The sequence below is a fragment of the Melanerpes formicivorus genome, unplaced genomic scaffold, assembly GCF_026170545.1.
Source record: "Melanerpes formicivorus ecotype bairdi unplaced genomic scaffold, bMelFor1.0.p_v2 SCAF_37, whole genome shotgun sequence".
Lineage (NCBI taxonomy): Eukaryota > Metazoa > Chordata > Aves > Piciformes > Picidae > Melanerpes > Melanerpes formicivorus.
This window is the reverse complement of record NW_027142389.1, coordinates 4,781,172-4,794,121: the sequence shown is the minus strand read 5'-3', so window position 1 is coordinate 4,794,121 and position 12,950 is coordinate 4,781,172. Positions and strand designations below refer to the sequence as shown.

The 12,950-nt window shown below is 40.5% G+C and overlaps 1 protein-coding gene across 1 annotated transcript in view; it reads right to left on the bottom strand.

Moving 5' to 3' along the window:
* The window catches only part of LOC137450774 (connector enhancer of kinase suppressor of ras 2-like), a 199,007-nt gene that overhangs the window by 31,478 nt on the left and 154,579 nt on the right, over window positions 1–12,950 (bottom strand). Inside the window, exons 14-15 of the mRNA XM_068157671.1 lie at window positions 9,748–9,782; window positions 2,586–2,634 (exon numbers count right to left, since the gene is read on the bottom strand). Of these exons, the coding sequence (XP_068013772.1) occupies window positions 2,586–2,634; window positions 9,748–9,782 (84 nt within the window). The remainder of the gene's footprint in view (window positions 1–2,585; window positions 2,635–9,747; window positions 9,783–12,950) is intronic.

Genomic DNA, 12,950 nt, shown 5'->3' with positions numbered 1-12,950 from the left:
TACAATACATGAAATAAATGTCACAGTATGGAAAGTGAAAATATCTGGGGATTAGAATTTAAATACAAAACCAAAGCAATATTTAGGATAACAAAGAATTCCACAATTAAGCACTGGAGGAAAGCAACAGCTGAAAGGAGGACTGCAGTTATTGGAGAAGCAAGCTTTCATTTGGAATGAAAGTGGAGGAGGAGGGAGGGTTTTAGCACACGCACAGATCTACTTGCAACCCTTCTGCAGGCTATCTAGTTTGTAGGGTAGGACATCAACATTTTCTAGTGACTTGCAGAAATCAGCCATTCTTGACTTCTGAGAGAGCTGGCTCAGAGAGCAGCAGCTTTCTGTCTTCTGTTATCTCAGCCTGTGCTCCCAGTCAGTCACAGTCCAGGGATGCTTCACAAAAATGCTGTAATGCTGACAGGTGACATAACCTGATAACTGCAAATTTGTCTATGCTTTGAGCACTAGAGAAGACAAAGATAAATGCTTGCAAACAAAAGTAAGTCTGGGAGGAAGTATTAAAGCTGTTCAGCAACACTGGGAGTTTTTATTGATGTATTGCAAGTCACTGCAGCAGCACTGGTCAGTCACATTGTGCCAGCTAGAGTTCTGTGGTGACTGTGACTGAAAATTGGTTGAATGTTCCTCTTTCTACATTAAAATGCATTAGGACAGAGCAAATGTCTGTGTCTGAAAAAGAGATCATCAAATCTGTTCACAATTCAGGCTAAAAGAATTAGGAAGGAATGAAACCCTATAATTAAATTACAGTTTTCATATGTGATTAAATCTAGAGGACTGTATGAAGAATGGAAGAACTGGAGGGTATAGACAGTAGCACACTCACCAGAAACTGCTGTGCATCAGTCAATATAAAAGTATAAAAATAGTGAAAATACAAGCACAGCAAATCAAGGAGAGCTGAAAATATTAGCTCTTCTGAAAGTTAGTCTTACTCTGTTGTGTTTATGTATACACACAATGTATGCAAAGCAGGAAAGCTAAAGAAAGTGTAAGGGCTTGTTTAGAAGGGCTTGTAATGATGGGATGGTGGTCAATGGTTTGGAACTGGAGCAGGGCAGATTTAAGTTGGACCCTAGGAGGAAGTTCTGCACAATGAGAGTGGTAAAACACTGGAACAGATTTCTCAGGGATGTGGTTGAGGCCCTGTCCCTGGAGACGCTCAAGTGCAGGCTTGATATGGCCCAGAGCAGCCTGATGGGGTTGGACAAGATGTACTTTGAGGGTGCCTTCTAACCCAATGCAACCTGTGAACCTGTATGCAACACCTTGGGATCATTACTTCAGTAGCTCTACTAACTTATAAAATTCAAGTTAATACTCTGAGAGACAAAGGCCTTACTATATAATTAACTTTGTGATAAACACTGTAAGGAAAGGATCAGAACTAGCAGCTTCACAGTGACTCAGAGCTGCTGTGGGAAACAGAAGATGTGAGAACATACTCTGGTTGTCAGCATTTAAGCTCTCTTCTCAAAACCACAACACAAAGTAGAACGTTAAACAAACTCATGCACTCCCACCCCTACCTCAAAAGAAGCGCATCATGGAAGGAAAAAAAAGAAGATAGGATTGAATCTGTGCTACAAGAAGCTAAATCAACATAATCCCAGTGCAGTAGTAGGAGTTCTGTCACAGAATTGCCAAATGAGAAGTTATGCTGTGGTTTAAAGATGCCTTGGAGACCAGAGGTTCAGTCACCTGTCAGACTGAAAAGAACCAGGCTATTATAGAAAACTGATTGCTCGTACCTCTGCTGTTTTGAACCTTAGGAGCTGTTAAGGAAAACCACTGCTGACTTCCAAACAGAGCCATCAGTGCATTCACCAGCACAGCACATGGCAGAGCACACGGTGCTGATCTCCTCCCATCCCATGCATTAGATTATTTGTAGTGCCAGGATCCCAGGAACAGCTCCAGGTCCAAGTGTTTCCCCGTGGAGGCAACAGGCAATGTAGGGACTGGCAGACTGGGAAGTGTGTCAGTAAGCATGACTGCAGTTTCCCCAGGCTGCAGAGAATGCAGTTATACAGCTTCCACTATGGCTGCTGGTCCTGAGCTTCACTTTGTAAGTATTTGGGAGCCAGAAAAACATGTGGCAGAAGTTATTTAGCACCTACTTACTGCAAAAGCTAGGTCAGAATGAAGGCATTCTATAAATGAAGGCTCTGTTGTTTGTCCTTTGCATGAAACACTTGCAAAACACTAAATAATCGAATGATGTCTGTATATTTTTCATTGAAGACCTTCAAAATTGATACCAGGAGAAGCCTTTGAAAATCTTAATCTCATATCTCCCTGCCAGTCAGTTTTAAAATGTTTCTTTACTTTCAGGGCAAACTTCCTTCCAGAGGTTCCTTCCAACCGAGAAGCTTTCTGACTCTCCTGCCAACCCAAAGTACCAATTTTCTGACTGTGTAAATTAATCCTAGCTTTTCCTTTTCAGGTGTTTTGTCAAATAGCCAAATTTCAAGGCTTGTGATAGCTTAAGTATCCTTTCAAAACCTGGCAATGAACTGCTGGGGATTTTTTTGTTTTCTTAAAGTACATGAATAAACCATTACCTTCCTCATGGATGTGCTTCCTTGATGGTCAATGGCAGAACTTGCATATCTAGGACAGAGAGGAAGAAAGGTGTCAAATAACTACAGGAAAAAACCAACAATCTGAGAATATCTTGTTCTGAGTCAATCATGGGCCTGGAAATACCCAAACCTGATCAGCTAAGATTCCAAACCAACCAATGCAGTTCCTGCCTTTGAGGAGTTACAGTGTTAGGACACGGAAATCATTGCTCCTTCAGCATTAACAGCATTTGACACAGGTATAGCAAATTCCCAGTGTCCAGGTTAAAAATGGGAAAGAATAAGAATATTTTTCAACAGGAAAAAGGTAGAAACAAATTCATCTAGCAATTTTGCATTGTAAAATGTAGCAGCTTGCAGATGTGTATTTGAACTTACAGTCTGATGTCTGGGAAAGACTCATATGAGTTCTGTGTGTTGCAAAGTTGGTTCCTTCCCATGTCATGACAGAATCAAATCAAGGATAATCCAAACTGATCAGTACATGTCTTCCTTCCAGCTACTTTTGGAGTATCTTAGTGTTAGCAGTGTGTAAGCACATCCATAAACACCCAAACATTAATAAGTATACAACTGTCAGGCCAAACTTGACATGACTGTCAGATATGTTTGTCAGGTACAGAGAAAGTCCAATATCTTCTTTAGTTCTGTTCTTTCCCTACCACTTCCTTGTTCATATTCTGGAAGCACTTAGCACCAGGGACTTCAGAAGGATCACATGAATTTAGCATTTAATTAGAAAGTCAGGAAAAAGAGTAATATTTTTGCAGTACTGATAACCTAACAGTATCTTCCTGGCTGGAAAACAAGGAATAAAAGACCTATACTTTGTATTGGAAAGAAGTCTGGTGAATATTTTCTGCTGGCCCAGAAATCATCCTGATGTGGAAAGACTAGAAACTCTCAGCAACAATATGAACACCAAGTAAGCTTGCCCAGCATAGGCTCCTCATGCTTTTTAACATCAATATTCCTATTACAGAGAGACATCAAAGGGGACAGAGGGAAACTGAAGGAAAGCTCATCCAGCTCTCTGAGGGCAATGCCATGGAGTGTTATGAACCCAGGAATGTCCTGAAAAGGGTAAAGATGGAGTAAATATTCAATGATGGAGTAAATATTCAACGTCTCCTTGAATAAAGGAGCTATATAAATGATACCAATCTTGCTCCTTTTGTGTTGACCCTTCATTCTTTAACACACAACTACTCTGCAGCAAAGCATTCCACAAGAGTTTGCTACAGGATATCATGGATACCAAAGGTTTATACAGACTTTAAAGTGCAGACAAACTATCTGCAGTGTACCTGAGCTTTCTCCTGCAGTTCTGTAAAGGCTAAAGCATGAAGCAGGGAAGGATCACCAGAGGCCTTTCCTTATACGATTGCAAATAGTATTGGTCATTGATGGAAATGGGACACTGGATAGGGGTCAGCTTCCGTGTGTCTAAGAATTTCTGTGCTAGATCAGACAATTTCCCCCTCAGGTTTTCAAAAGTAAGGAAAAAGAGAAGTGGGAATACCTTAGAACTGTGAATGTTTTTCTGTGTGTCCTGTAAAAAGGAGTATAAGAATGGGGAAGGAATTGAGGGGGAAATGAAAAAGGAATAAAAGGATTGTGGACATTTTAAACACGTTCTCCAGTTCTGACTCAAGTCAGCATGAGAGGAAGAGTCATTTTCTCATTCCATTGTTACAAGAGATGAAATCTGCCATCAGAAACAACTGCTCATTGTCAGCTAAAAGAAACTATGGGTCCAGAGTGCAGTGAAAAGAAAGGATGCATAACATTAAAGTTAAAATCACAGAAGTTAATAGGCAAGGCTTAGAAGTTCTGAGCTGTCTGTAGATTCCAAGGATTGAAAGCAACAACTGAAACCCAAAAAAGTTTAGTTCACAACATTTGGTAAAGGAAGGGACAGATGCCCACACCACTGCAAGGCAGATTTTGTCCTTAGTGCTCCATTTGTGTCTGCCCAAGAGAATGCCATGAAAGTGATTCGGTTCTGCTGGGCATTGCCCCCCTGATTTCTGGTCTGTTTCTTTAATCACGACTGTGACCCATCTGGAAAGTGTCTGTTTCAATGCTTCCATCCTTTCTCTCAGCCAATACACAAAATGAATAATACATCTGTGGCTTTATCTCAGAAGTCCATAGTCAAGTTTTATGTGCTTCCACGCAAAGACAATGATGTGTCACCTTACAGCAGCCACAGACTTCACAGCAAAAACGCTGTATAGTTATAGAACCAGTCTGCAGTCAAGCTTGTGGAAGCTCTTCAAAAGCTGGCATCTTATGAAAGGTCAGGAATAGGTCTCCTAGAGTGTAGTGAGCTTAATTTTCTATTTGGGAATTGTTTTCAACAGCCTGGAGCAGTGGGCTTTGGTTTGGTTTTGGGGGCTTGGGGAGTTGTGGGTTTTGTTTGGTTTTGTTTGTTTTGTTTACTTGGTTTTGCTGCTTTCTTTTGCAATATTTTCTGTCTATCAAATACTCCTCCCCAAATCTAATTATCTCTCAGATGTACAGATCTCCAGATCACAGAAGAAGAAACACTGATCTTTTCTGCTCTGTAGACAAGTAAATTATCTGTGTGAAAGTGACAGAACCAATTAATGTAGACATAGAGGAACCATCAAATGTTGTCTATTCTGCTTGAAATACTCTGTGTCATGTTTGGTTGAGTTATTCCTCACCTTTCTCTTTAGGAAAAGAGTTGTTACAGAAGAGAAAGGGAAATAATTAACTTGAGGAAAATTCAGCATATTAGAAAATAACATTTGTGCAGAAAGCTATTGTAGGTACAGTGTGAAATCTCCTTGTGGCTGGTTCACACAGGCAGCAATTTGGATTTACCTACCTGGTCAGGACTGCATTTGTTACCACTTTGCACAGGTTCATGATTTCTATTTACGCTGTTTGAGCCTCCACAGCTTATGTAACATAGTGCCATCACAACAAGTGAATTCTCACTGCAAATTAATTATTGAGTATTTTGTAGTGAGTTTGAAATCCCTCCTCGGATTAGTGCTGGCTCAGCCTCTGGCTTGGGACTATGCCACAGGCTATTACTTGATACTTCAGTAAGAGCCAGCTAGCTCAGATGCATCTGTCCTGCAGGCACTGCGGTCCAGGTGTAGCACGTACAGCAAACCAATGTCAAGACTAAAAGGTATTTCCAAAATGTTTCTCTCTTCTTACCTCTCCAGCATTAATCATTACTAAGCATTAAATAATTTCCAGAGCCTGCCACTGTGGACATGATTAAAACAATTTTAAGCATCAATATTTACAGAGACAAAACATGTTGTGAGGAAGCACCTAAGCAGCATTTTCACATGGCAATGTAAGTGCAAATATTCATAAAGCCTGTGCTTTTTCAACTAGCAGTTGTGCAATGGCTGACTGATAAAATGCTTTTCTGCCTTCTTTCCCCCTGGCAGACCTGTGTGGTTGGCTAAGCAGAGCCTTCGAATCCAAGGCCTCTGTAATGATGTTACAGTTACATTTTGCAGGCACATCTTGAATCCACCCATGTCCAGGTTTAGCTATTCCTAGGGAAAAAAACCTCCTACAGTGAAATGAAGATCAAAGAACACAGTGCACCCTGCTAAGCTGATAGTCAGATATTTGTCTGCAAAAAAGCTGCAGCATGTTCAATGCCCTTTTCCCCTTTCATCTGTGAAACAATAATGAACAGGGCAAACTGCTTTTGGTGAAAAGGAAGCATTTTGTAGATTCATAGGCTCATAGAATGGTTCAGGCTGGAAGGGACCTTGAAGATCATTTAGTTCCAACCCCCTGCCATGGACAGGGACACCTTCCACTAGACCAGGTTGCATTTAATTTAGCTTGCCTCCCTAAAAGCTCTGAACACTCACACATTTAGTGATTCCACCTCCAATTGTAGCATGTCATTTCCTAAACCATGCCACCTGCTCAGAAGTGAGCAGTCACAACTTGCCTGTGGCTGCCCTACTTTTCTAACCACATGAGTGCTTAAAAGTGGAGCTCAGATTTGTGCATTGGTCAGAAAGGGGCAGAATTTAATGTGTGAAAGGACAGTGTCTTGTCATGAGGGGCGTGGGTGCTCTGCACTGATGGGGACAGTCCAGCCCTGTGCATAGTATTGGGCCAAATACTTGATGCAGATGTGACAAAAGGGTTTGGAAGAAAGCAGAGTTGTAATGCAGAAACACCTGAGCTTTTACTCTGCTCAAGGCTAGAAAAAAAAGCTGCTAGACTTGCTTTAAATTTTCCTCTTCTGATGAGTTTTAAAACCTTAGCTATTCATAGCACCATTCTGTAGTCTTGCATTTCTCACATAACTGCTGGTGTTCTTGCTATATATTCCCTGCAGCATGCAGTACATTCTACTACATGCATGAAATGTCTGTCTGCTGGGCTTTCTTAGCTTATTTCAAACAAAAGATGCAATCATATGGTGGAAACTCAATAGACAACTGCACAGTTAAGGAAGATAATGCTATTTCATCCAAATATCTGTGTCTATCCACACGGCTTGTCTCCAGTTCTCCATACAGTCAACTATATAGGATAAGACTATGAAATGGGTCTTTATTTTGGTTTAAACTGTTTAAGCCATTGAAAAGAAGGTTATTAGGAGCAAGAAGATATAACTCTGCCGCTTTTGAAATATTTCTGAACATACTGAAAAGATAGAATATGGTCAGGTTTTGGACCTGAAGTTGAAAATGTGTGGGAGAGGGATTAGGAACGGGAGAGTCAGTCATGCTATAAAAGGACATAAAAGAACAGCCTTCTGCTGGAAAAGAAAAGAATAGCCTTTTGCTATGAAAGTCTGCCAAAACTTCATCAAGTCATATGTCCCTGGAAAATATCTCTTGGCAGATGCCCAGCAGAGACTTGTGTCCTGTCCGCCAAGGATGTTCCATCTGGATTATAATGTCCCTGCCAAACTGAGCATGTGCAGGCCACTCGGAATAATTAGACATGCTTTACTCTATGAAGAACAAAATTCCTTTGCAGCTCTTCCTTGTGGCTGCAAGAAACTCTTGAGTATGGAGAAGGAAGAAATAAAAAGGAATGACAAGTATGACTTTTTGAAGAGAGGTGCCTGTGATTTCTTTTTGTTGGAGAAGTCAGGTAGGACCTGGGAGAAGGAGCAGCCATACTGGAATAAAGAAGGTGAGAAAAGGGAGCTACAAAAAGCAAGGAGAAAGAAGTGTGAGGGGAAACAAGACAACAGCACCTGGTGTGAAATAGTTGGGAGACTAAGGGGAAAAAGTCAATGCATAAGATTTAGAGAAAACTCAAAGTTCTGAAAATGTCAATGTAAGAGGTAAGGGCAAAAGGTGGAATCCACCTGCTAAAAAAGTGACTGAGAATGACACACTTCCCCCTCACGTAACCCCGGCCTTTTACAAGATGGATGCTGCTTCCGCTCGGAGCTGAAGCAAACTACTATCACAGGGTCACACAGAATCAAGGGAGGGGGTTGGAAGGGACCTTGAAAGATCATTCAGCCCAACCACCCCACCAGAGCAGGATCACCTAGAGCAGATCACACAGGAGCACATCCAGGTGGGTTTTGAATATCTGCGGAGAGGGAGAATCCACAATCCCCTGGGCAGCCTGTTCCAGGGCTCTGTCACCCTCACAGTGAAAAACATTTTCCTCATTCTTCCACAGGACTTCCTATGCCTCAACTTTCACCCTGCCCCTTGTCCTGTCACTGGGCATCACTGAGCAGAACCTGACTCCATTCTCTTGGCACTCCCCCTTCACATTTTTACAATCCTGAATGAGGTCACCTCTCACTCTCCTCCAAGCTAGAGAGTCCTTTGCTCCCTCAGGCTCTCCTCATAAGGAAGATATTCCACGCCCTTCATCATTTTTGTGGCTCTGTGCTGGGCTTTTTCAAGCAGTTCCCTGAGGTCCTTCTTAAAATGAGGGGCCTAGAAGTGGATGCTGAGCAGGACTATGCTTAATTAACTGTAAAAAGCAGAATCTGCATTTAGCTGAGGTGTGTTTGATGAGGTAATGGACTACTACAGTGGTGGCAATGGAGAGACAAAACTGTCTTTTATAAGATTTAGTTGAATTTTGCCCTATGAAAAGTTTTTCAAACTCATTTTAACCCCAATTCCCTCTATGATAGCAGTGCTACTCAGTTTAATTGAATGCCATTATGGTATGCACAGCACCCTACAACTGGGGAAACCACTGAATTCCTACCCTTAGATTGGCCTTTGAAAGGAACTGCAGTGCTTACACAGATATAAAGAGGTGGAAATGCAGACAGACCTGAAAAAGCAGGTACAAGGTGATTAACAGCCAGTAGTGTTGCACCTCAGACTTCAAGCTGTAAAGTGGTATTTATACCACTGAAGAAAACCACCACTTTGGTGAAAACACTCTAAGTGTATTTAATTATGTTATATCCATGCATGGTTTAGCTTCTTAAACAGGTCTAGGCCACATACAGGATGAAAAATGGGAAACAGAATAATTTGCCATATGAGCAGACTCTAGTTAAGCTTCATTTTGAGGTACTATGATACCCAAGTATCTGTTATCTCAAACTTATTCTTTCATTGGATGCAACCAGAGCATGAACATATGTCATCAGATCTACTGCAAAGGAAAGTCAGAAATCACTGCTGTATTTGTTAGACTTGATTGATTGAACTCCAACATGAGGGACAAACTGAAGCTCCCATTAGCAAATATGAGCAGCAATATTTGTGCAGCCTGAATTAGCATGTAGATGATCATTGACAAATTCTGCCTGCTATTTAAAAACCCCAAATCTAGCCACACATTCTGCTTTTCATCCTCAGGGTGATTCTGAACTACTACTACATTTCAAAAGGACAACAAACAAACATAAACAGAAAGGAAAACACCTATTACTGTGGGTAGTAGTATTTTTTCCCCCCAGTGATCTTCAATAAACATACATCTGAAGTATTTTTTCAGCCTTTGTAATCTATATATCTGATGTTAGGACATTCACTGAAGGATATAAATGATAATATTACTAAACCCTGAAAATTTACTCCTTAAGTGTTGCAAATAACATTTCCACAAGTAAAGCAGCAAATATCATTCATAGCTAGATGATGAATACATTAAAATCCAGAAGAACAGAAGTAATTACCTTTCAGTGTCTCCACTGACTGTGTCCCCTGCTCTCTGTGGAAGAAAAACAAATAGTATTAAGCACAGTTATCGACTTCCTTGATGCACTCATCGTCGTGGTATCTGCAGCAAAAGAAGTCACTGAAGTAAACCACAGCACTCATTCCGTAACTCTGAGGGAAAGGAAATGGAACATTCATTTCATTTTCTAACTAAATGTCATTTCACAATGAAGATCATGTTTAAAGCAGCTGTCATCTGCACTTAGGAAACAGGTTCAGCGGCTGTGCAGTTGTGAGAAAAGCTCTTTGAAATAAGTGGGGAGATGAAAACCTGTTAGAGTGTCTGCAAAAATGTTAGTATCTGAAAGGGAGTTTAAAGGAGTGATTCTGTAACACAGACTATGGAATTGCAGAGCAACAAACTATCACCAAAGCATTCTAACACATCTTTCTTACACAGCTTTACACGATTTGTTTTATTACACTGGTTATTCCTGTGAGGTTGGGGTAGTGAACTTGTCTTTTAGCAGTAAGTAATTCAGAATTAGAACCCAAATCTTCAGGCTATTGTTATCACTTTAAACCAAGCTTTCTGACAGAGAAGTTTTCTCACAGCTAAAACCAGTTTCTTGTCTTGAAATGACAAGAATGCTTTAACATTGAAGTCTGGTTTTTTTCTTTAAATGCAGAAATCTGCACTTGTGTGCTTTCTGAAACACCAAATAGGAACCAGATTGGTTTTTGTAAGTATAATGCTTGTGTTTTAGTCTCACTGCTTCAGGCATACAATAAGGGACTTCAGAGAACAACTGCAAAACTGAAAGGCAGACTGCAGACGTAAGAGACAGGAAGCCTGCTGGGGCTGTTTAACCACATGGGCTCTAACACAGGTACATTCTAGCAGAGTTTCTGAGAAAGCTTTAAAATGTTCAGAGGACAAGCATGTGTTTTGCTGCCTCCCACGTACACATATCCCCCTGGTGTACCCATACATAGAATCATTTATCATCCTTTACCGTGCTATTTCTACTGTAGGTAATAGATCATTTGCCACTTGAAGCAGGCAAAAAACCCTCTAAGTGATCACGCTACCCTGGCGATAACTAGTAAGTTTGGAGGAGATTGATGATACCACAGTAACACTAAAATATCTCAGGATACATCTCACTTATTTGCTTCTAATAGAACTAGTTATCTCACCTAAGATCAGAAACACATTTCCCCCACAGCAGGACCATGTAGATCTACATGACTACTTCTCCCTCTCTTCTCTTAATGATTCCTGTTATCCAAAGGAGAATCAACGTGCCAGAGGAACATGGGGAACATGCAGTAGGATTGTTGGTGACAAAGATTCACTCCCAAACTATTACAGACTGTATAAAGTCAAAAGTGGTGGAATAGATAATCTCTAAGGTCTCTTCCAACCTAAGCCATTCTGTGATTGTATGATCACAGGGCTGAAATGAAAGAATGGTAGGAAGGTTGCTGCTGGCACATTGTAGAACATATTTGTGTTTAGAATAAAACATCACCACAGTCAACCCACACTCAAGCCCTCTAGAGTCATGGCAAAACTATCTACAACAATGCAATGTAAATGACACCCACTTAAAAGTTTCCCCTTATATAGATTTCCTGTCTCTTATCTTCCACAGTAATTAGGATGCTACAAGTGTTACAAGCACCTTTTCATTTTCTCTTGTTAGTACATTAAATACTGGCCTTTTACTTCTGCTAATTGAGTCACCTAAAATACTCTATCACCTGTGAGTATCAAAGATGGTCACCATTCAGATAAGAGAACTTAGCTATGAAAAGGAATGAAATAATGCAGGGGGTTTTCCTACATGCCTTGTTGTAACCAGACAAAGGCAGGAGCTCCCCACTGAGTAATCAAGAACACAAAACTGACTCTCTTGACTGCTCTAGACAACTTAATTCTCCTCAGGATACACTGAAATATAGCCTAAAGAACCTATACAAATGAAAAGACACCATCTAGAAATATTAATGTTTTCCTGAAGCAGACTCTAGGAGATAACAGTCTACATCTAAAGCAAAATACCTCTTTGAAGAGCTTCAGTAAAATGCTGTGTAGTAAATGTCAGATTTCTGCTGCTGCTAATGCACTATTAAATAGGAACGAACCAGTCTGATCATCCCTGAGGATGCTCTGGACATCCTAGCAGAATATTGTGTGGCCAACCGAGTAAAAGAACTTTGACAGCAGAACTACCCAGGCCACTGTTATAAAAATAGAATCTATTCCTCCTAAAAGGCTCTGAGATTTTCTTCTCAGATCCCTCTGCCTTCTAGTGTTACTAATTTTAGCAGCTAAAAGTAGGACTAATCATTCAGTCAGTTTAAATCTCTCCCATTCTGTTTCTTAATTAGCAGAGCCCTTTCTCTTTCAGAACTGCTCCCAAAATAAAAGCAAAGCACTTCCAGCTAGGGATTTATTCACTTTCTCTCCCAAACAGGATCCATCCCACACCCCCTGCCCTGAAAAAACTAAGATATTCCTCCTTGTTGATGCTATGCTGGCCATCTTCTTTCCTTCACCTGTATCACACATTCTCACTCCCAGCACAGACCTAGCCAAACTACTTAGTTCCTTAAGACAGATAAAATACCCAAAGAACATCTCTGTGCTGAGTGACCACCTTGGACCACGGTTTCAAGACTCCTTTTGATCAGATGTATTCCATTAGCACAACTGGAAATGGTTGTTAGGGTGTTGTGAACTTGCATATATTAGACTGAAAAAGACTCACTAGTGAAGTGTGAATAGAGCATCATTCTCAAAAGGTCATTCTTTCAACACCGCTGAATTTTTGCATTAATGAGCACTAATTCCCAAAGATGTTGGTTAATCTAATTAACAGAGCACAGTCTGTAGCAGGGGAACTTCACAATGGTTTTATAGTAGTGGGGAAAAGATAACAATATGAGTTAACCATTTAACTATTCAGGTTATGGTCCATTGCAGTTTAGAAAAGAGCAAAGAACAGTTTCTGTGTACATGACAGAAAGGGAAAAAGAGTTGATATGAGTACTTGAAAGGTAGAAAACCTATTTATGACCTTTGAAATTTTGATCAATACTTAATTTATTAGGAAAAGAAATCTGCTCCTGACTCATTAATAACAACTCTATTACTACTAGTATCTAATAAGGGGTACTAGGGATTATTACAGACATACACACATACAAGGCC